This window comes from Andrographis paniculata, unplaced genomic scaffold (assembly GCF_009805555.1).
Source record: "Andrographis paniculata isolate CXL003 unplaced genomic scaffold, ASM980555v1 Contig21END, whole genome shotgun sequence".
NCBI classification, from domain to species: Eukaryota; Viridiplantae; Streptophyta; class Magnoliopsida; order Lamiales; family Acanthaceae; genus Andrographis; species Andrographis paniculata.
Window position 1 is genome coordinate 261,098 of NW_026137502.1, and position 24,816 is coordinate 285,913.

General features: G+C 39.5%; 2 protein-coding genes across 2 annotated transcripts; one reads left to right on the plus strand and one right to left on the minus strand.

Moving 5' to 3' along the window:
- Nucleotides 1-17,697: 17,697 nt before the first annotated feature.
- Nucleotides 17,698-21,080, plus strand: LOC127244762 (65-kDa microtubule-associated protein 8). Its single transcript, XM_051265247.1, has 11 exons — nucleotides 17,698-17,903; nucleotides 17,985-18,188; nucleotides 18,362-18,619; nucleotides 18,713-18,925; nucleotides 19,073-19,228; nucleotides 19,306-19,465; nucleotides 19,553-19,704; nucleotides 19,796-19,883; nucleotides 20,061-20,134; nucleotides 20,339-20,413; nucleotides 20,542-21,080. The coding sequence occupies exons 1-11, from the start codon at nucleotides 17,820-17,822 to the stop codon at nucleotides 20,854-20,856; spliced, it is 1,779 nt and encodes a 592-aa protein (XP_051121204.1). The 5' UTR covers nucleotides 17,698-17,819; the 3' UTR covers nucleotides 20,857-21,080.
- Nucleotides 21,081-21,414: 334 nt separating this feature from the next.
- On the minus strand, nucleotides 21,415-22,074 carry LOC127245003 (uncharacterized). Its single transcript, XM_051265645.1, has one exon. It carries the CDS (start codon nucleotides 22,052-22,054, stop codon nucleotides 21,641-21,643), a length of 414 nt encoding a protein of 137 aa, XP_051121602.1. The 5' UTR covers nucleotides 22,055-22,074; the 3' UTR covers nucleotides 21,415-21,640.
- Between the last annotated feature and the right edge of the window lie 2,742 nt (nucleotides 22,075-24,816).

Sequence of the window (24,816 nt, forward strand, 5' to 3'; positions counted from 1 at the left end):
AATTTTTAGATTATTTTAAAAGATTAATTAATACTTCTTGTGTTTCACGGTAATTAATGCTATTTTTATTTTTGTTTATCTCAGAATTATTAATATTTTTTTATTTTGAATAAAATTTACTAAATCAAAACATATTTAAATATAAATCAATTTCATTAACTACAGATCATAATATCATAGAAACCTTTTTATTTCTATTTCTCTCCTTAAAAAAACTAAATATTTTTATCTGCAAATTTTATTTTTTACAAAATGATATTCATATTACATATATTTTTATTGTGATATAATTTTTTAATATTTAAATACATATTTAAATTTTTTTAATAATACATATTTGTTGATGTAATTTTTCAACAAAAATAAAGTAAAATTCAAAGATATAGAAAATATCCTTAAACTTGATTAATTAGTGCCTGAGATTAGGAATCTCTAAACACTGTATGGTACAGAAAATAAACTGGAAAATAAAAGACTGAAATTTAAAGTGGTGATCCCCAAATCTGACTTTGCTTTGTTGAAGTTGATTGAAGATACCTTGCCAAATGATGATCCAAATCCTTAAATATTCTCTAGGAAACTGTACTGAAAACCGTCGCCGGAACGGTTACAACGTCTCCTTCCCAACCGTCTTCCAACCCTTCTCCTGCTGACACGTGTCCTCAGCAGACCAAAAATTATCCCTATATTTCACTCTTTGAGCCGACCACAGACCTTCCGCCCTTTTGGCCCGACTTCGTCCTTCGCCCGACCTGCTTCTTCGCCCGACCTCACTTGGGCCGACCTCCGCATCAGCCGCCCTCCGTCTTTGACCGAAGACCTCCGCGTCTGTCCGTACCTCTTCCTTGCCCGACCTTCCTCTTGACAGACCTCCGCGTCTGCCCGACTTCGCCTTCCATCCGATCTACGGTTTACCCAACTTGGGTACACCTTTTTCTTTTAGACTCCGCCCGACCTGAATACAGCCCGAACTGTTGATCACGGACAACCATCTCTTGGTAATACCTGAGTCTGGATTTGGATCAATTCTTGAGATCTTAACTTTCTTCCTTTTCCCGACCTGAAGGCCTCCCGACCTGCGGACTTCCCATCCTGATGGCTTTCCGTCTTGAGGACCTACCGACCTGAAGACCTTCCGCCCTTTAGTCTTTCCGTCCTGAGGACTTCCCGACCTGAGGGCCTCCCGACCTGCGGACTTCCCGTCCTGATGACTTTCCGTCTTGAGGACCTCCCGACCTAAAAACCTTCCGACCTGAGGTCTTTCCGTCCTGGGGACTTTCCGTCTTGAGGGCCTTCCGACCTGAAGACCTTCCGCCCTTTAGTCTTTCCGTCCTGAGGACTTTCCGTCTTATATTTTTCCTTAGAAATAAACCTATTTTCCTTGATTTCCCCACGGTATCCTTCAGCCAGTTCAATCAACTCTATTGCCAGGCCCATTTTTCTTTTTACCTTGGGCTTTTAACCTAATTCTAAATTTCGTACGTAACAACTTGCCCGCCGCCAAGGGACTTTCAAACGCCATTTAACAATCAATGTTTGGAAGTTCATAAATCACCACCCTCTTGAAAAATTTCCTTAGCAACTGCACCAGTTACTGCAACACTCCTGATTAACTTCCTTCTCCGCAATACGAGCTTTTGTGAATCACAATCCCAAAACACTCTAACTATGGCGAATCGATACATTCCTGCCCTTCCTTTCGACGGAACCCTCCCAGAGGGCCCGTTTTCAGCCTCGAAAGTACTAACTCCGACGATCCGCCCATATTGCACTACTCCTGAAGACTCAAATCGGATGAGGGAAGTTTTGGAATCTCGAAATTCCTTGGCTATCAACAACCCTAACTACCAAGCAGTTCGCATTCGAGACAGCATCAAAACCCATCTCACAGACCCAAAAGATCCTTACCGCTCTTGGTATCGACGGGTAGCGGAACACTTCCAGACCCAATGGCGATCTCAAAAAATCGACCAAGCAATACTATTGTCCACCATGCCGATCAATCTGCACGAGAAGGTGCTCCTAGCCATGTCTGCCTTTTGGAATGCGGAAAATGGGACTTTTCTCTTACCATCGGGCCCCTTTGGTCCAACTCTTATGGATGTGGCAATGATCGCGCATCTCCCAGTCGTGGGTGAACCCACCCTGTGATGGGAGCCCTAGATGGGCAGGAGCCATCAGAAGACCATCCAGGGTGGTCTTTACAAGGTGTGAAGGAATGGGGTTGGACAAAGTTCGCAACCGACCAGCAAGGGGCTCCAGGGACCCCCGTGACCGACCGGGAGCATACTGCCTTTATTCTTTTTTGGCTTTGTAGGTACGTCATTGTTTCCCCTTCCAAATGTGTTCTTCCTTCTCATCTCGACCTGGCCATTCATATCGCATCAGGTCGGTTCTTTTCCCTTGGCACCCTGTTTTTAGCCAATCTGTTTGAAGGACTCACCAGGGTTAGCCTTCGTTTAACAGATAATGATAATAGAAAATTAGACACTGCCGCATCGGGTCCTTTTTGGTTTTTAGAACTTTGGTTCCGTCTTTACTTCCCCAACGCGTTCAACTTAGGATCTCCGCCCACTATGCCAATATCCGAAAAACATTTGGGATTAGCCCTCAACCGACTCTGCTCAGGACGCAATAAACTCCAATCTTCCGATCCAATAATAACCACAATTTTAACAGATACCCGCAGTAACTCTCGATTTTCTATGTATAAAAAGTATGCGGGTTATGCTCCCGACCACTTTTGGCCCTTTCCGGCACCAAATCCTCTTCCGACGCCTGAGCCTTGTCCTCATCCCACCTATCCTTTTGCTTGGGACGTTGCCCTCAAACCCAGGTCTCTTTTTAGCAGCAAAAAACTTGATAAAAAAGGGCAAAAAACTTTTTGCACCTTTAATTATGAACCTCAATTCATGGCGCGCCAGTTCGGCTGTTGCCAAGGTATCCCTGGACCCGTCGCTTGTCCGCATATAATTTTTCAAAGTCCTGACCGACGAGTCCTACCTAATTCAATCCCTTCTTATATCTCCCAGCTCACCACGTATATAGTTTCCAATTCTTATATTCCTTTCCGCTCCAACCCTGAGACTGTAGATACATTCAATGAATGGTGGTCGGTTGTATGGCCCCTGATTTCCCCTAATGAGGATCGGTTGCTGAACATACTCCTTCCCCCCCAAGGATTAGTTCTAGGGGCGGCTAGACATACTAGCACTCAGCAACAAACAGCCGCCCCGGGAATCGGATCTAGTGTTCCAATGCGAAAAAGGAAAGCTTCCCAGCTGCAAACACCCCCGACCTCTGGGGCCGACCAGCAAGCACCAGCGGACCTTGGAACTACTAGGACGTCAGCAAGGACCCGACCCCGAATAGGTAATTTTTCTTAAAACCGTGAACCAATTCACTATATCGTAACTTTGATTTCACTCATTTCATTCACCAGAACCGACCTTGGTAGCGCCGACCATACAAACGACGCCAGCCCCAGCCGACCAACTTTTAGTCCAGACTGAAGCATTTCCTCTCCAAACCCCTACTCCACTTCGCAATTTGCCAATGAGCAGTCGGGCGGAGGACCCGACAAGGAGGCAAACTCTTCCTCCTGCACCGAGGAGCGGTCGGGCCAGGCACCCGACCAGGAGGCAATCCTTACTAGAACTGCCTATAGAACCAGTAAGTCCTCTTATCAGCAATACTTAGGATTCTAACGATCAACCTTGGTATATTTAACAACATTTCCATGATTTTTCACAGACACCTTCACCAATCGCATCAGCAGCAGGGGTCTCTTCAGACAGCGAGGGGACTACTTCCCAGATGGGTCGACCGCCATACATGGCATCAGACTCATCCATTTCGAAGGAAGAACCAACTGCCCCTGCCGAAGCTGACCCTCACGACGACATCCCTGCTGCTGCTGATCCCGAAATAGTCCAATCGGATGCAGCCGCGCTGGAAACCGAAAGTGCCTCAGCTGCGGCTATCCCAGTTGCTCCTGAGATACCGGTTGCAGTGGCTCTAGACGCAGCTGCCCAACCTGCAGCCGCCCGACCAGCAGCGGTGCTACCTCCAGCAATCGAGTGGCAAGCAGAAGAACCACCTGTGGCAGCCCAACCTCCAGAAATAGAAGAAGTTTCTTCGTCTGATTCGGAGACTTCTGTGAATTTGGTAAGATTAAACCAATCCATGCCATAATGTTTCTTTCGGAAAACACTAACTGTTTTATATACTACTTTCCATAGGGACCCAGGTCGGCACCTCAGCGACCATTCGCAGCAGCCGACGAGTCGGCTGCTGTTATACCAGCTGTCCGCCCTACTCGACCGACCTCATTGCTGCCCCCCTCACTGACAGCAGTTCGCCCAGAGGTGACACATATCTTATCTGAATAAATTTGCACCTCCCTTGGAATACTTATTGACACTGTAAGACTTGCAGGGGCTTTCGGACTTAGCTATCCTATCGACTGTTCCGGTTCCAGCGGAGGCCCAAACTATATTCACTGAGGCCATTAACCATCCCCTGTCAGAATTAAGATCCGACTTATTGGACAAACTCATTCAGACGGTTGGTGGCCTTCTTTTTTACACTCCGACGGAATCGCCAGCCGTCCCCATTCTGCATCGGCTGATGGAAAGACTTACGGAGCTCAAGACTGAAGTGTTAGTTATTGGACTCCTGTCAGCCGAAACCCCCCAGCCTGTCTTCGATCAAACAACGCTGGAGAATTCTTTGGCTAAGACCCGAGAATCCCTTCAACAGACTACTGGAAGGCTGGGCGGTCTCCTTAGCACGAAGGCTCGAGTTGATGAATCCATTCAGAAAAAGGAGGCAGAATTGCGGGAGCTAAGGAAAGAACAGTCTACCCTGGATAAGCAAATTACCAATGAGCAGCGTCTGCTTGAGAAGTATACAAAAACGAGGCCGAATTGGATCAAGAGCTGAAAACCCAAGCTCGATCCCAATTCATCAGAAGATATCAGACGGCTGCTAATACCAGAAGGCTATCCAGGGATGAAGTCAAATGGACACATATAAAAACTGCCCTAGGGGCACTTTTGTAATACTTCCCCCTCTGTAACAACATTTGACTTAGTAATATATTTTTCCTTCTTCTCTCAAAACAAGGATCACCTTTCAATTTCCAACTTTGTAGGAACCGAAACAAACTCCTTCTTTAAAAGAACACTGTTTTTCACATTTTAAGAAACACATTCCAAGGCATATTTTGAAACTCAAACACTTGAAGTGTTAACAAACATGGCGAATGACCGACCTCATGTTCCATCAAGCAACTGGGAAGGTGTTCTTCAACCCTTCTTTGTAGGTAATCACCCTATTGGAGGCCATGCAGAAGACTTGTTACATATACTCAAGCAACTAGACTTCAAATTCCGATTCTCCCAACGAGGTAGAAGAACCATTCATCGCGTCATCCGCCTAATGGAAAAAATCATTGAGGGGTATGAACCTCTTCGTGACATCCTTAGCCGCATTCCTGACCTCCATCATCACATGGAAATGATTGAAAATCATGCAGCAACCATACTTCCAGATCTTGGTTGGGATAATATATTTTCCAATCAACGAAAAGTCTTTTCAAGATTGCGTACCATTGTTGACCGTGAATATCAAGCCATAACAGACATGCAAGCACGTACCAATCAAGATCTAGACGAAATGCAAAGCCAATGGGAAAGGTACCGACCAGATTTGGAAGATCTTATTGAAGAAGAACCAGAATTAATATCCACTCACTGGAATGAAAATTCTGATTCAGAGGCAGAAAATTTCTCACAAATACATGATGACTAACAGAAATGAACCTTTAAATAGGTTCGAACCCCATAAATGGGTTCTGAATAATATTTTGTTTCATGCAGTTTTGTTATCTGAAAAGGCAGGATAATACCTCTTCAGATATTTAGCATTAATACAATCATGTACTCTTCTACCTTCATGATTTACAATAATGAAAGCGCCATTCCCAATATCTTTTTGAATAATGTATGGTCCTTCCCAATTCGGTGACCACTTTCCCAATTGGTCAGTTTTCTTATATGTAGGAAGAATGGTCTTCCAGACTAGGTCTCCTTTTTGGAATGTCCTGTGAAGAACTTTCTTTCCGTAATTCCTTGCTCTGTTTTCACTCTGTTTCACACTTCGACTTATTGCATGAAGTCGGCTAACATCCAAATCCTCCAACTGTTGCAACATAAGTTGTTGGTATTCTTTTGTAAGATCACCATCAGTAAACTCTGTTCGGCCAGATGATACTCGGATTTCGGCTGGTAAAACAGCATCTTGGCCAAACGTGAGTTGGTAAGGTGAGAACCCTGTGGCCGTATTTCTGGTATTCCTATGTGCCCATAAAGCCTGAGACAATAACAAATGCCACTTTCTTGGGTTCCCTTCAACCATCTTCTTTATAATCCCAATAATAATCTTATTTGCTGCTTCCGCTTGTCCATTGGCTTGGGGATAATAAGGTGACGAATGATGTAATCGAACACCGAATTCTGCCAAGAAACTAGAGAACTTTTCCCCTGTGAAAACCAGGCCTTGGTCGGTTGTTATAGACTGAGGAATGCCATATCTGTAAATAATTTGATTCAAAACGAAGTCTATCACCTCCTTCTGATCTACATTTTTCAAAGCAACCGCTTCTACCCATTTGGTAAAGTAGTCAGTCGCGACCAATATGAAACAATGATGTTTCGATGAAGCAGGATGTATCTTACCAATAATATCCATAGCCCATGATTTAAAAGGCCATGGTTTTGCCAAAAATTGCAATTCGGTTACTGGCAAATGGTTTAAATTTCCATGTCTCTGACATTCCTGACAGCCTTTGGCAAATTGTATGCAATCTTCAAAAATCTTTGGCCAGAAAAAACCCAAACGATGAATGGCCCATCTCATATTCAGACCTGCCCGATGAGCTCCACATATCCCACCATGTACTTCTGTCATTACCTCTAGAGCTTCTTTAGACCCCAAACATTTCAAAAGTAAACCTTCAAATGATCTCTTATACAAAATTCCATTTATCAATTGAAAACGCAAAGCCTTCAATCGTGTCGCAACTGAAACACTTGCACCTGGATTCTGTAAATACATGATAAGCTCTGTTCTCCAATCGGTCACTGTTTCACTGGTATCTTTGTGTCCGACTGTAACTACGCCATCGGGCTCCTGTCCGACAGTAACTACGCAGTCGGGCTCCTGTCCGACAGTAACTTCACAGCCGGGCTCCTGTCCGACAGTCTCCTGCCCGACCATAACTTCGCAGTCGGGCTCCTGTCCGACAGCCTCCTGCCCGACCGTAACCTCGCAGTCGGGCTCCTGTCCGACAGTCTCCTGCCCGACCATTCGATCACATATTGGGTCTGTCTTTCCTTCTATGCCCGACTTGACCTCCGACCACATATCCTCCAGAATTCCTTTACAGGCCCTTTGAGCCAACCCATCAGCACGTTGGTTTTCTTTCCTCGGAATGAACTCAATTATTACTTCTGAGATTTTTGTCAGTAACCGACCCACAATATCCCTGTATCTGCGAAGATGAGGATAATTGCAAACATATTGATTGTTTACCTGGTTGATTACTAATTGAGAGTCCCCCCTTATGATTACAGACTGGACCTTCCTGGCTATTAAAGCCTCCAAACCCAAAATTAAAGCTTCATATTCTGCCGAATTATGGGTCATGGCTTCCAATCGTAGTTGTAAGTTGATCTTTTGACCGTCAGGTCCTTGCAAAAAGACCCCTGCCCCTGATTTGTTTCCAGAGGTAGAACCATCAAAGAACATCAACCATGTTCTGGTACTTATATAAGGCACACATCCGACCTGTAGATTATCCAGATATGATGAACAACTAAATGGTCGGACACTATCACAAAGAGAATACCCGACTTGTGAGAATTCTGCTAAGAAGTCGGCTACTGCTTGTCCCTTGATTGCCCTCAAAGGGGAATGTTGAAGATCAAAAGGAGCCAATTTGATGGCCCACTTCATGAGTCTGCCCTTCATAGTAGGCCTCTGTAAAATCAATTTGATGAGATCCACCTTTGATATGACCTCAATTCTTCTGGGCAGCAAATAATGCTCGAGTTTAGTACAAGCGAAGACCAATGAATAACACATTTTTTCTGGCATAGTGTAATTCAGTTCTGGTCCTGTAAGGGTTTTACTGAGATAGTAGATTGCCCTTTCCTTCCCGTCATCACCATCCTGTGCCAATAAACAGCTAACCACTTCATATGTATTTGCCAAATAAAGTTTGAGTGGCCGACCTTGTTTAGGAGGCATCAAGACTGGAGGGTGAACCAATGCCTGCTTGATAGCATCTAAAGCCGTCTGTTGATCGGGACCCCATTCAAAAGCATGTTTTCCAGCTTTCAACAATTTAGTAATGGGTCTGACCTTGCCAGCAGCATTAGAAATGAAACGCCTCAAATAGTTCACCTTACCCAAAAGACTTTGGATTTCTTTAACCGTCTTGGGTGGCCGACTGTCAAGAATGGCTTTAGCCTTATTGGCATCAATTTCAATTCCTCTCTCATGAACTAAAAATCCTAAAAAGCTCCCGGCTGATATTCCAAAAGCACACTTGGTTGGATTCATCTTCAACTTGTACTTCTTCATTCTTTCGAATGCCTCTTCAAGATTTTTCAAATGTTCGTCAAAACTGGAGGATTTAACAATAACATCATCAATATAAACTTCCATAGATTTGCCAATTAAATCATGAAAGATTGAATTCATGGCTCTTTGGTAAGTTGCCCCTGCATTCTTTAACCCGAATGGCATGACTGTCCATTCATAAATACCTAAAGCCCCTGGGCACCTGAATGCTGTCTTAGGAATGTCTTCTTCTGCCAGAAATATTTGGTTATAACCTGCATAACCATCCATCAGACTAAGGACTTTATGCCCTGCTGCTGCATCTATCAACATGTCGGCCATAGGCATCACATATTCGTCCTTAGGGGTAGCTAGATTCAAATCCCTGAAATCAATGCATATCCTTATCTTACCATTTTTCTTGACCACTGGCACAATGTTAGCCAGCCACTCCGCATAACGGCAAGGCTGAATGAAACCCACTTTGAGAAGTTTTTGGATTTCTTCCTTGATTTGAGGCATCAGATCCGGGCTCATTCGCCTTGGAGGTTGTTTGTAAGGTTTACAACCTTCCTTGATAGGCAATCGATGCTCTATTAGACTTCTTGTCAAACCAGGCATCTCTGAATAATCCCATGCTAAACAATCAATGTTGTTTCTAATAACTTCGAGCATCATTGTTTGTTGCTCTTTAGACAAATAACCACTTAACCTGATCACTTTTGGAACCAATTCGGTTCCTAAATTAAACTCCAATAATGGGTCTTGTGATGAAGCTGTTGGTTCTGTTTTTTCTAATAAATCGGGCCAACGAAATTGTTCATCTTCTTGGAGGTGAACATCAAGAATCTCTTTACTATTTTCTGCTTTATGTAATAACTGCTTTAAATAGAACTTATTAATAAGAGAACTACATACTTCTAAACTTGTATCATCCATAACAAACAAATTATATGGGAATGGGTGTGGCTTTATCATGAGCCATACAATAAAGGTGTTCTTTTAATAGAACATCGAGTTCTGGCCAGTGACTTTATAACCCTTGTTTGGGTATTCCCTGGCCATATACAATTGAGACATCGGAGCCAAATGACTGGAATAAAACACTGACTCTTCAACTTGTTCTGATACATCGAATGGGTTGTCATTTGCTTCCATTTTGAAGACCTGATTTCCTTCCCAGAACATTAACTGCTGGTGCAGTGTTGATGGTACACATTGAGAAGCATGAATCCAGTCTCTTCCCAGTAAGAGAGAATATGTAGTATCTGCGTCCACAATAAAGAAAACAGTGGAGATCTTTTTGGTCCGACTTCAATTGTGGCAACCATCATACCTTCAGGCTTGGTCGGCTGCCCCGTAAAGCTTGTCATTTCGAATTCCACAGGAGACAGATCATGAATTCCTTTCCCTAGCTTCTTGAGAGTCTTCAATGGCATAACATTAAAGACTGCCCCATTATCCACAAAAACCTTTGTGATTGGTTTCCCGCAAATGTGAGCATTAACATACAGAGGTTTCAAATGGGAGATCGCACCCTCTGGAATAGGAGGAAACACTATCGAAGGTGTTTCCGACTGAGGCTCGGAATCTGAAGTCTTTGCCCACTCTGTTTCCTCTAATTCATCATCTGCCAAGAATGCCCATAAAGGTTCGTCCATAGTATCATCTACCAGACTCGCCCACATCGGTTCATCTCTCATCTGATTAATCTCTGTCATTCGACAAGGGATTCGTGGCCCCAGACGAGATTTAACAGATCTTGAATTCTCCTCTGTAGTTACAACTTCTTCCTTTGTCTTATCCCGAGATTGAACCGTCAAAGATTCTATACGGAATTCTTCAGGAGATGGATTGATGTTAATCCGTTCACAATGTTGGCATCTAAAACCTCTAATTATTTCATCTGCCATTCCTTTACCTTTCCCCTGTCCCGACGAACTTCCTTTGGTATAGTCGGAAGCGCCTAATCCGTCGTTCGGTTGCTTTCCTGAACAGACCCGACTGGACCGACTTTTTGGAGATTGCATGGCTGCTCCCTGCTCGTTGGTCGTTTGTTCTGTAAAGACTCTAATGGACTGATCTCCTGCCAAGTGGTCGGCTGCTTTTTGTTCGTCGGTTCGTTGTTTTGCTGAAGGAACTCGTTTCCCATACTTTGCAGCATACCTGCGTTTGGCATTGCGAATCTGTGTACGATTCATACCTGGGAAACGAGGATCTATATCAACGGGTAAAGGCTTTTTATTTCGAGCCCAATTGTTCCCGACTGAACCTGTTTTTCTGGTCGGGTGGTCACGCACTAAAACCTTTTCTTTCACCTCCACATTAAAAGAACCGTCTGGACGGTCCCATTTTTCAGCGACTGGCCTTTCAACAACTTTGAGTCGTTCTTCCGGTCGGCCACTGTTTGGCTGACTTCCTTTTTTTGTTCCGGGGCTTGCCTGAGTTCGTTCCCCTGTTTGTCCATCATTGGCCGAACTTTTCCCTGTTTCCGAACTTGGTTGGATGTCAACCATTGCCGTTGTTACTTTCGGAAACGGTTGCCACTTACAATATGGTCTCCCTTTGATTTCTTCTTTAGTGGCCAGTCTTTGCCCCTTTGGAATACGGATCTGCCCATCAGTCAGCAGGATATCAAAGATTTCATCAGCTTTCGAACTATCAAACGTCGGTTGCTCCTTTCCTTCAGATCCTGGTACTGGCTTCAATTTGGGGCACACATAAGGTTTTCCAGAAAGGATTTCGGCTGCCATCTCTTCTGACTGATTAAAATCAAAGTCACATGTTTCTGTTCCCATACTCGCCATATGTTGGCCTCTATTACGCCTGTTATTCTGATCTTCCTCTCTGAACAAAGACTCTAAACGTCCAGCCTTAGATGCAAGACTTGCCAAATCCTCAACGTCCAGGGCAGTGAGTGCCTTTCTTAAGCGAGTATGCATATTCCGGACCACTAAATTGGTCATCTCTTTCTCACTGATTACTGTAGGACATCGCCCCTTCATCAATCGCACCCTTTCTATAAACTGTGAAGCAGATTCTTCTGGATACTGTCTCAATTCTAGTAAATCAGTTAAAGAAACAATTGGTAAAGGATTGAAGAATCTAGCGTGAAATGCCATCTCCAGTCCTTCCCATGTCTGAATTTGTCCAGGAGGCAGACTTACAAACCACGAAAACGCCGTTCTAGTAAGAGATAAACCAAACAGCTGCAACTTATAAAAAGGGTTATTGCCAACTTCTCCTAATTGTGCTGTGAACCGACCAACATGTTCTATGGTGGAAGATCCGTCCTCCCCTGAGAATGCATGAAAATCGGGTGGTCGATAATTCCTTGGGAGGGGATGTTCATTAATGATCATTTCTGGGAAAGGTCTCTGATATGCAGGGCGGTTAGTCATCTGAGGAGTTAGCCCAAACTGATCCCTTAATATATGTGCAATCTCATCAGGATCTACATGAAAGCGTTGCTGATCAGGAACATGGAAAGGATCCTGCACAGGAATATGAATAGGATCATGTATATATCCTCCAGGCCTGTCCTCCCTTGTATTGTTCGGCTGCGGACTGGACACCCTTGGTCCCAGCGGAACAGTGTTGGGAAACGTCAGAGGAGATTTTCCCCTATCCGTTCGGTTGGGATTTGTGGCACTTGGAAACGCACTATCCACGAATGATGGCCCTGCGAAATTTGTCTGTAATCTGGATGGTGATACTCCTGGTGGAGTTTGAGTGGGTTGAAGGCTAACCCTTGACAGTGCTTGATCCAACATATTCTGTATTAGATTTTGTTGGTCACGCAACATGCTCGTTTGTTGCTCACGCAACATATTCTGCATAACCAAAGTTTGCTGGTTGTTCAGTTGTTGAACATAAGACCTCCAATCATTTGGTGGTTGTGAGTTTTCCCCGGCATTTGGCACAATAGGTGGTGGAACGGATTCTCCCGCCGGTGCCGAAGATGACTGCGGTTGTGAACCTGCCATATGGACCCTTCCGATGATTCGGCCGGATCTAAGACGTATGAAATTATCGCCGGAATTAGAATGAGCAATTGTGTCTTGCTCCCACTGTGGTCGCCAATTTGTTGATGTAATTTTTCAACAAAAATAAAGTAAAATTCAAAGATATAGAAAATATCCTTAAACTTGATTAATTAGTGCCTGAGATTAGGAATCTCTAAACACTGTATGGTACAGAAAATAAACTGGAAAATAAAAGACTGAAATTTAAAGTGGTGATCCCCAAATCTGACTTTGCTTTGTTGAAGTTGATTGAAGATACCTTGCCAAATGATGATCCAAATCCTTAAATATTCTCTAGGAAACTGTACTGAAAACCGTCGCCCGAACGGTTACAACGTCTCCTTCCCAACCGTCTTCCAACCCTTCTCCTGCTGACACGTGTCCTCAGCAGACCAAAAATTATCCCTATATTTCACTCTTTGAGCCGACCACAGACCTTCCGCCCTTTTGGCCCGACTTCGTCCTTCGCCCGACCTGCTTCTTCGCCCGACCTCACTTGGGCCGACCTCCGCATCAGCCGCCCTCCGTCTTTGACCGAAGACCTCCGCGTCTGTCCGTACCTCTTCCTTGCCCGACCTTCCTCTTGACAGACCTCCGCGTCTGCCCGACTTCGCCTTCCATCCGATCTACGGTTTACCCAACTTGGGTACACCTTTTTCTTTTAGACTCCGCCCGACCTGAATACAGCCCGAACTGCTGATCACGGACAACCATCTCTTGGTAATACCTGAGTCTGGATTTGGATCAATTCTTGAGATCTTAACTTTCTTCCTTTTCCCGACCTGAAGGCCTCCCGACCTGCGGACTTCCCATCCTGATGGCTTTCCGTCTTGAGGACCTACCGACCTGAAGACCTTCCGCCCTTTAGTCTTTCCGTCCTGAGGACTTCCCGACCTGAGGGCCTCCCGACCTGCGGACTTCCCGTCCTGATGACTTTCCGTCTTGAGGACCTCCCGACCTAAAAACCTTCCGACCTGAGGTCTTTCCGTCCTGGGGACTTTCCGTCTTGAGGGCCTTCCGACCTGAAGACCTTCCGCCCTTTAGTCTTTCCGTCCTGAGGACTTTCCGTCTTATATTTTTCCTTAGAAATAAACCTATTTTCCTTGATTTCCCCACGGTATCCTTCAGCCAGTTCAATCAACTCTATTGCCAGGCCCATTCTTCTTTTTACCTTGGGCTTTTAACCTAATTCTAAATTTCGTACGTAACAATATTAAATTTATTTTCAAACTATCAATATTATTAACTACATAAAAGTAATAAAATAATATCATAACTCACTGTTATTAACTAATTAAATATAGGTGTCAACCGTGTTTGAGATAGAGGAAGTATTCTATTTATTTAGTTTTTCTTACTTCAAATATTTGTTATTGTTGGAACACGCAAGAACACCAAGTCATATGCAGAATTCAGTTGATACATAATATTCATTCTTTCATCGCATTCCTGTCTATAAATACATGTATTAATATCTAATTGATAAAATAATAAAATCTCTCATATTACTCTCAATATCAATAATTTGCTCTCGTTTTATCCTTCCATTTATTAGTATCATATAATATTTATCTATATACCTATAATATATATAACGCACACACAGTACACTTATATATATATATTATTACTTACTCAGGCCACACACAGTACACTTATATATATATATTATTACTTACACACGCCACAGTCATATATCTTTATATACTATATATGTATATACAATATATAAAATAGTGGTTAGTTAGAAATAATCAATATTTCTATTGGCTAATCCTATGCTAATATTACAACAATTATAATCTTATTATAGATTGTAGCTTTGTTCTTCCTACTTTTTTTCTCTTATATTTTTTTATTAATATTAATACACTACACAAATTCACCATTTTTATATTCCTTACACAATTTTCTATACTTCACATTAAAAAAAAAAAAAAAATCAACATTCTCACAAAACAATCACACCCTATAATATAATTCATTTATATTTTGTTTTTCTTTTTAATTATACTAATATTATATATAATAATATATATTAAAATTTTAACTGTTATATTGTCATGATATATATACATATATAATTTGATATATTTTTATTAGATATATTTAATTTTATCTTCAAAACTATAAATTGATATTTAGCAATGTATATAATATCATTTTTATCATTATATATTTTATTGATTAACTTTAAAAAAAAAAAAAACAATTACATTTCAAATGACATCAAAATATATTAAATATAAATATTTTTATTATATTAATATAAAATACTTTTAATTTCTAAAAATAGTAATTTAGATATTTTATTAAATATAATTAAATAATACCAAGAAGTTAGATTGTGTTAATAATTCTATAGGCTAAAAATGAATATTATTGTATCCAATTTTTAATTATATAACACCTGAATATGTTGAATTAAATAAGATTAGATCGAATAAAATAATATTATTTATTCTAATTTCATTTAATAAATGCATCCAAAGTATATTTAAAAAAAATGCAAAACAATTCTTTAAAAAATATATTTATTGTTTCTTATAAATTAAAAATATCATTTATAATTACTATTTAAATATTAAATGCAAACCAAACCCTCGCAATATTTTATTTATGACAAATTATGTTTGTTTCTTTATTATTTCAAGTCGAAATCAACAGATACACTTTTTAATAAAAATATACTCCCTCCGTCCCAGATATCGTAGTATTTTAAAAGGGGTATAATTAGTAGATAATTAAAAATATATTAGTGAAAATAATTATCCTATAATATAAATAATTATAAATTAAGATTAAGATAACTAATTAGTTTAATTAAAATTAAAAAAATAAAATTAAAAAAATAAAATTAAAAAATTTAAAATGAGATTAAAGTATGTAATCACTTAAAAAAAAATGGCATGGTATATGGGAAGGACAAAAACGGTAACGTGGACATGGAATCTGAGACAGAGGGAATATTATTTTTTTTTTATAAAATATTGCATCAAAATACTATTTAAATAAAAATTTAAATTAACATGTGATTTAATTAATTTCAAACTAAAAGTTTACAACGAAACCATACATAAATGTATATTTAAAAAAGTCAACATTTGTAAGAACGGTATTTAAGGGCCTCAAGTGAAGTGATGAGTGGTTATGGATCGCATTCCTAAGCTATTCATAGCACACTTCACTTCACCTAATAAACAAGATTGATGAAGATAGTCTGTCTACCTCTTACATTACATACATTAATATTACTAAAATTTAATCATTTCTTACATGATTCAAAAACCCATTTTTATTTTATTTTTTTTGTGAATAATCAAATATATAATAAATGTTCAACAAAATTTATGTTTGTTAGATGAATATATGAAAGAGAAAAAATATATATATAAAAAGATTGTGTCCCACATAGAAAACATAAACAAACTCGCCCCTCTTTATTTGCTTTTTAATCTCAATAACAATAATTCTCTTATTCCGTATGATTCATTCTATTTTCAAAGGTATTCAACAATTAAGCACCGTATTAATATTTTATATATATCTAATATGGCAAATTTCTTATTTAATTCAATATATATATATATATATTATACAGTTCAACAATATAATTTTGAAATAAATCCACAGCATACATAATGTAAACCCTTTGCAATAATTTGCATTAAAGAAAGGTACACGAGGTGGGAGGTCATTTTCTTGGAGAAAAGCTACACAAGGGTTTGTTTGGGTCGAATGGCTTGTTTTCCTTCTCAATAAAAAATTTTACTATATTTTTCAATAAAAACATACTACTTCCTCTATCTCGTATACTTTGTTCCTATCCTTTTTTATTTGTCATTTTTTTAGAAATATAATTATAAATTTTAATCATATTTTAATTTTTTTTAATCTTAATTAAACTATTTAATTATCTTAATCCTAATATATAATTATTTTTATTACACTATAATTATTTTTACTAATACACCTTTTAATTACTTACTAATTATATTTTACCTAAATTTTGATATCTACTGCAATAAGCACATATTACATGGGACCGAAGAAATATTTATTTAACCCTCTCAAAAAAAAGAAAAAATCAAAACATAAACCCCAAATCAAACACAACCTAATCGTCATGTAATGATGGTGTCAAAAAAAGTGAGGCATTGATCTTCAACCTGTCATGGATTGTAGATAAAGTTTTCAAATTATTCCAACAACAAACAAAATTATTAAACAAGTAGAAGTAGGCACAAAAATATAACCTCTCACAAGAATCCTCAACACATATAATTCAAGAAAACTCACAAATTAGGCCATCCTTAATTACACAAGCTTGCTACCATTCTATAACACTGCAGATTCACAATCTTCTATTTAAATATATATTTTCAAATTATTTTTTTACACAATTTAAATTCTCATTTTTTATTTAAAATAATACATCAATTTTTTTATGTATTAAATATCACATCTAATATCTATTTGCATCACATTAATAAAAAAATATAAAAAAAAACAAATTTCCAAAGCAAATAAACATCCCAAATACTTTGAAAATATATCTTTCAACACAAGTCATATTAGAACAAATTTCAGAAATAATAATGACTTCAGGAAAGTGGAAAGCTTAAATAAAACTAGCAAACTCTGAATCCCATCATCTTTAAAAAGTACTTCTAATGAATAATCAAATTTTACCTGAATCACACAGCTGCCATTTTCACTTCCTCATTTTATTTTATTTTGTTTGTCCTCCTGATGTCTTGCTTCAGAATCAAGACCTGTTTAAAGCACTAAAAAGCATTTAAATTTAGAATTGGAGTTCTGATAACTAAAATATAGTTCAGCCAGTTTGATACCAACACATTAGAATTATCAAAGTGGAAACCTGCAGAATTAAAGTATAGGGAATAAAACTCATAAGAGGATCAAAAGCAACAAGTGATTCTTGAAGCAAAAGTCTCACTGACACCCACCATTGAAGCCTTATCTTTTAAGCAAATATTCACTTCCAGAGCCAAACCACCTCACCTTATTTTGGACCCTCCATCTTTGTAGTTTAAAACTCCTCAAGAACTACAGAAACACTAGTTTTATCTTTTTATTTTGGCTAAAAACACATTCTTCTTAAAAGTCTAGTCTAGTTTTAAGTTTTTGTAAGGGATTACTTTAATGGGATCCTTTCCAAAATCAAATGGGATGGGAAGTTCAGCATTGCTGGAGACATCATGTGGCTATTTGCTACAAGAATTGAAGGCAAGTGTTCTAATTTAGCAGTTTATTGCAATATGAATGGATCTGTTTACCTTACTCATACCTTTCGATATAATTTTGCAGATTATATGGGATGAAGTAGGACAAGACCAGTTTGAGAGAGATAAAGTTCTGCTGGAACTTGAGCAGGAATGCCTTGAAGTTTATAGGAAGAAAGTTGACACTGCAAACATTTCTCGAGCCAGACTGCATCAGCAGCTCGCAGAATCTGAAGCTGAATTCACTCATCTCCTGCTGTCCCTTGGCGAAAGATCACTCCCTGGAAGGGTAAGAGCACGGATACTTCCATAATGAGTAACTAATAAATAAAGAGACATCTAGCATAGGAAATGCGTAAATACAACCGGAAAGAAATCATCTGTGAGCATATTCTCGGAATGTATTGATGTGCAGATGAGGTTGTTCTTGTGTTAATTCAAGTACATTTTCATTCATGGCAGCCAGAGAAAATGACAGGAACACTGAAGGAGCAATTAAATTCCATAACCCCAGCACTAAGAGAGATGCAGTTAAGGAAAGAGGACCGAGTTAAACAATTCAGAGTGGTGCAAGGACAAATCCATAAAATTTCTGCAGAGATAGATGGTCGGACGGAGTACAGTGACTCACCATCAGCTGTTTCAGTTAATGAAAATGATATTTCACTCAAAAAGCTTGAGGAATATCAAAATGAGCTTCAGAGACTTCATGCAGAGAAGGTAAAAAAACTAATAAGCATGTTTCAATGGGACCAAAAGAAAAGGAAAACTGCTGATTTTATGTTCCTTTTTTAATGTTCATATGAATTTAAGAGTGACAGACTTCAGAGGGTGGAAAAATACATCAGCACAATAAAACAATTGTCGGCCACATTAGGAATGGATTCCTCACTAACAATAACCAAAGTACATCCAAGCTTGAACGAGCTGTCAGGATTGTCAAAGAACATAAGTGATGCTATTCTAGAAAAGCTTGATAGCACCGTGAAAACACTTGAATCAGAAAAGCAAACAAGGCTTGATAAGGTATGCTTTTTTCAATCTTGAGTAGGTAAATGTTGAGCATCAAATTCATGAAAATTAGAGAAAAAAGGAAAAAAATAAATAAATTGTACACATCAAATAGTATAAAATGCCAGATTTTGAGCTGTGAGGGTAATATTATAAATGCAGCTTCAACAACTTGGTAAATCATTAGCTAACCTGTGGAGTCTCATGGACACATCCTACAAAGACCGTCAGCCATTTCTCCATGTCACCGGTCTATCATCAATGGCATCAGCTGAGATATCCACTCCTGGAAGCCTTACCCCAGAAATAGTGCAGCAGGTCCGTGTACGACAAGTCTGAAATTTATACAAACTATAGTTATATAAAATGTATGAACTGATCCAAATTGCTTCAAGGCTGAGACTGAAGTCAAGAGATTGGATCAATTAAAAGCAAGCAAGATGAAGGAGTTTTTCCTCAAAAGGCAATTAGAACTTGAAGAGATATGCAGTAGATCGCACATGGAAATACCTTCAAGATCAGACATGGAAAAAATAATCAGCCAAATAGACTCAGGTAAACTTACATTTATAAAAGAATATAAATTTTTGCAGTTTTTGCTTGTGGTAAAAACACTTTTCAACTGATACCAACAAACAAAAGGGGAGATTGATCATGCCGATCTCCTCACAAGTGTGGATGAACAGATATCAAGAGCTGAAGAAGAAGCTGCAAGCCGAAAGATGATTATGGAGAAGGTTGAAAAATGGATATTGGCACGGGACGAGGAGCGCTGGTTGGAGGAGTACAGCAGGGTTAAACTTTACTCTCAAGTTCATATGCAAATTAAAACACATTGATTGTATTCTCAGGTCAAAAAATTGAGCAATCAAGTCACTGTTTCAGGATGAAAATCGTTACTCAGTTAGCAGAGGTGCTCACAAGAACCTTAAAAGAGCAGAGCGCGCTAGAGTGATGGTGAACAAGATACCAGGTCAATTCTGTCAAGCTATTAGCTTGTTTTCAATACATTGATAGAAGCAAAACTGACTGAAACCATCAATGTTGTGCCATTTAAAATCTAGGCAAGAATAAAATCAGTTAAACGAGCACGAAAGAAGAATTAGAAACTGAGATGTGCATTTGTGTCGCATTTTTAACAACTTTGTAGGTCTGGTGGATTTGCTCATATCAAAGACTAAGCAATGGGAAGATGAAAGAAAGAAAGTTTTCTTGTACGACGAGGTATGCATACTTCTTACAAAAATTGAAATGAACCATGGAAATTATCAACAGTTATGGCAAAATATAGTTTCTTGAGCACCTAAGGATTGGGATCAACTTATAAAACTGAGAACTAATCCAAATTTGGCTACATATTCCAGACGTTACAGCCTGATTAAGGAAATGACATTTGATTGTTACAAGGGAATTATATTCTGTCACCAGGTTCCTCTACTTGCAATGCTCGAAGAGTACAATATGGTGAGGAAGGAAAAAGAAGAAGAAAAACATAAACAAAGGGTACCATTATCCTCCACAACAATTCTCTTCATCAATCACAACTAACAAATAACTTGCAGAACAATTTTTATAATATACGAACTGATAAAAATAGGATATAAGTTAGAGCTTACCTTTGTATTATGCAGGAGCAAAAGAAAGCACAAAGTAAAGTAGTAACCGAGCATGACAGCCCCTTTGGACCAAGGCCGGGCACCAGCAGTCGGCGCCTCTCAGATAGTAGCATAAATGGTGGCCCGAGAAACACAATTCCAATAAACCGAAAGCTAATCTTACAGCAGATGGGAACCAGCATCAACACACCTGCTCAAGGTATATCATACATGAAAGGAGGAAATAAGCCACACAGACAAAGGACAAACACTCCAAAAGAATTTGCATACCATCTCAGAGAAGATACTGTTTCAGTTGTGTCGTCGTTTTCTGGCCCCTTTTCCCCTTAGGACAATAGAGTGTCCACGAAGATTTCATTTCAATTCACCACTATCTTCATGCCCCTTATCACCATTAGTGCAGAAATATTTGTCAAACCAATAACATGGATCACCTCTAGTTTGTACAGAATCCAGTATCACACCATTCATAAATCTGAATAAGCACTGGGTTTAGAAGTTTTGATTAAACTTGTTCAGTTTAATGACTGATCTCCCACTCAAAAGATGCTAGAATTTCCCTCATTTGCATGGAGAAAATAGTTAGAGAGAAAGATAGATAAGTAGATAATAAAATTAAAACTTCAGGAAATTGTAACTCACTATAACATGAAATTATTGAAACAATAGCAATGAAATCAATAATTTTCACAGGTTTCAATATCCCCATTCAAACAAAGGCAAAACTTCAAACCTGAACAAAGAACATGCTTATCAAGAAGTCCAACATAGGATCGAAACCATGTAACTTTCGAGTGAAAGATTGCAAATAACTAGTAGCTATGGATTTTAATCACTAGTTTTCGATGGCTTCAAGTCCATCCATTCAAACACAACCAATCACTGCAAACATCAATCAAGAAAATGATCATCAAGAAGTTGAACATCCAAAGAAACCATGTAACTTTAGGCTTCAAGTCCATCCATTCAAACACAACCAATCTAAAAAATGGATCAAAAAATCCATTGTTGGCATTGCTTGATCTAACCATTCCTTCAATTTTGTTTCTGCTTAAAATAGGAAACTTGGAAACATTACTTCAGAAAAATGTACAATCTACAGAAAGCCCTAAATCTAAGAGAACTTCTGAAAGAAGGCATCAATCGACCGAGTGGCAAAAGGAACAGCCTTCTTATCAGGACGCGATTTAGCGCGCTCCTTGACAGGATTTTGTTCGGGAGGTTGAGGAGGCATCGGGAGAGAATCCAGCAGGAAATCGGCAGTCGGACGATGTCGCTTCACAGCGACTCTCAAGTGCTCGGTCCTCACAGTTTTCTTCTTGTTCTCCCTGGCGACGTGCGCCGATTTCTCAGCGAGGAATTGGAGGAAGAGCTGGGTGGATGAAGCGATGAGAAACAGTGCCTCGGAGTTGACCTTGTTGATGTCCTTATCGAGCTTCATGATGTTCTTCACTCGACGAGTCGGGATCTCCAGCTTGTGCGCTTCCTCGGCGGCGTTAGGGGTTTGTTCTTCCTCCTGCTCCGCCATTGCGAATCCTCCTGTCCTCCTCAAAGTGTGAGAAAAAGGTGAGTTGAATATCAATTTACCGAAGCACTAGGAATTTTGGAGGGAAACGGAAATTCTTGGCGCGTGTCACATGGATTTTTTAAAATAATGTCCTAACTTAAACTATTTAAAAACAAAATAGACCTGAAAACTTGGTAAATTGAGGAGTTAAAAAATTGAGGAGTTAAAAAATTAAGGAGTTTCTGATAACTCCATTTTAGTTTAGATATTTATGGTTTACACCAATTTGAATTTAATAGCAATTTCCAGAATTTAAGGAGTTTTTCAGAATTCTTTTATTCATTACACAAATATCCTCACTTTATTGTATCACAATTTTTCATACGATGATAAGTTTTTTTATCTACAACTTTATCCTCCTCGATAAGTTTTCTTTTAATTTTTTTTTTATTTTCTTCAATATTTATTATATGTATTCATGTAAATTTTATGTATTATTAAAATAAAAATTTGGATGGATTTAGAATTGTTGACGCGTTTTTTCAACAATAAAAACTAAAATTAGAAAATAGAGAAATATTCCCGAATTTGATAGATGAATGTCTGAAATTAGAAACTTCTAAACACTGTAGAATGAAATAAGAATAAAATAAAGACGGGAAAATAAAGTGGTGATCACCAAAAGCGATTTTCTTGAATTTGATGTCGATTGAAGATGCCCTCTCTATACCGTACAGAATCTTTAAATAACCCCTTGAAAATACGGTTCGAACCGCTATCCAGTCGGTTACCATAACCGCTGTTAACTCCCCAAAAAATTCTCTTCTATCGACACGTATGAGAACCGTCCTGTCACGTCCGACTTTAAAAACCGCTCACCAGTCGAAACTACCCTCACTACCAGAAACTGCATTTTATCCGACCTATAGGATAACTACTTTTAATACCTAACCTTTGAACTTGGTCCGACTTCAATATCTACCCTTCTTATGCCCGACCCTTGGAATTTGTCCCGACTAGGTCCGACTTCTCTATCCGAACTATTTGGTCCCGACCAGGTCCAATCTTATCACCCGTCCGACTTTCTTAAATCCGACCCTCGAACTTTGTCCTGACTAGGTCCGACTTTGACGTCCGAACTATTTGGTCCCGACCAGGTCCAATCTCCTCATCCGTCCTGGGGATTTACCCGACCAGGTTTGATCAGACTCAAAACTCATCCGACCTGGTTACTGCAATCATATTTGGACTTTCAAAAAGCCCATTGGACGTTTCGAATGGCCTAATCTTGGCAGGCCCATTTCCTAAAAACATATCTATTATTTTGTGCTCAACAACTTGCCCCCTCCCGTCGAAACGTCACTCCTCGAACTACGGAAGACGTGACGTTTTAGGGTTACAGTGTGATCATCACACTGCGCTGCGTCAAAAGGGTTTATGTTAAACCCCAACTTCATCTTCTCAAACGTACACATTCACAATTCTAAAACCCTTTCTGCTCTCGTATAGCTCCCTTTTTCGTTTTTTCTTTCTATCTTTTCTCATTCTCGCGTAAATGGCTAACCAATACGTCCCTGCACTCCCTTTTGACGGAACTGAACCCTCAATACCCCTTGTATCTTCCAAAGTTCTTACCCCTACAATCCGCCTTTACTGCACTACCACTGCGGATGCTGAGCGTATGAGTTCAGTCATTGTTCAAGTTTCTCCTATTATCGTCAACAATGAAGCGTTCAAATCGGAACGCCTTCTGGATAGCATCAAAACTCACTTGACCGATCCAAAAGATGCTTACCGGAAATGGTACGCGAGGCTCCTTCCTCATTTTGAAAACCAATGGAAAACCCAAGGGATCGATAAAGTTATCCTCCTTTCAACGCAACCCCTCTACCTCCACGATAAAGTTCTGATGGTCATGGCGGCTTTTTGGCATTCGCAAATAGGTGCCTTTTTCCTCCCTTCAGGTCCAATGGGTCCAACCCTAATGGATGTAGCAGTGATCGCGCATTTACCGATCACAGGAGAGGACCCCGTTCTGGTTTCTCTCGGAAATCAAGAACTTCCCCCCAACCATCAAGGTTGGGCCCTGGCCAAACTGCCTGAAAGAGAAAAAGGATGGACATACTTTGTCAATAAATATCAGGGTAAGGAGGATACCCCTGTTTCCGAGTTGGAACACACTGCTTTTCTCCTCTTTTGGCTCTGCAGGTATATCTTCTTCCTTTTGATTTCTTTTGTATGCACAAAGTTTGAATGTTTGAGCTTACATTCCTTTCTTCTTTTATTTCACAGATATATCATTCTTTCCCCTTCTAAACTTGTCCTTTCAACTCATATTGACCTAGCCATTCATTTGGCATGTGGTCATTTCTCTTCTTTAGGTACCTTATTTTTAGCCAACCTCTTTGAAGGTTTAACCCGAGTAAGTTCCCGTCTTACGGATACTAAAAAGGCGGACACTGCAGCCTCAGGACCATTTTGATTCTTGGAATTGTGGTTCTGTCTATACTTCCCCTCTGCATTTTTTGGTCGCCTCCCAATTTCTCCCAATCCTTACAGGTCTATTGGCTATGCCTTAGCCAGATTAACCCCGAACTCTTCTTGTCTAAAATCCTCTAATTCTATAATAACCCAAATTTTGACCGAAGATCGGAACAATTCCCGTTTTTTTGTATATACAACCTTAATGCAATATTCGACCGATCTTTTCTTCCTTTATCCTGACCCAACCTATCCTTTAACTCGCCCAGATCCTATCCCTCACCCGACCTACATTTTTTCCT

Coding starts and splice junctions, on each gene's coding strand:
- LOC127245003 (XM_051265645.1), bottom strand. CDS start 22,054: ATGGCGGAGCAGGAGGAAGAACAAACCCCTAACGCCGCCGAGGAAGCG.
- LOC127244762 (XM_051265247.1), top strand. CDS start 17,820: ATGGGATCCTTTCCAAAATCAAATGGGATGGGAAGTTCAGCATTGCTG. Junction 19,705..19,795: donor GGTTGGAGGAGTACAGCAGG/GTTAAACTTTAC, acceptor TCACTGTTTCAG/GATGAAAATCGTTACTCAGT. Junction 20,414..20,541: donor AAGAAAAACATAAACAAAGG/GTACCATTATCC, acceptor TGTATTATGCAG/GAGCAAAAGAAAGCACAAAG.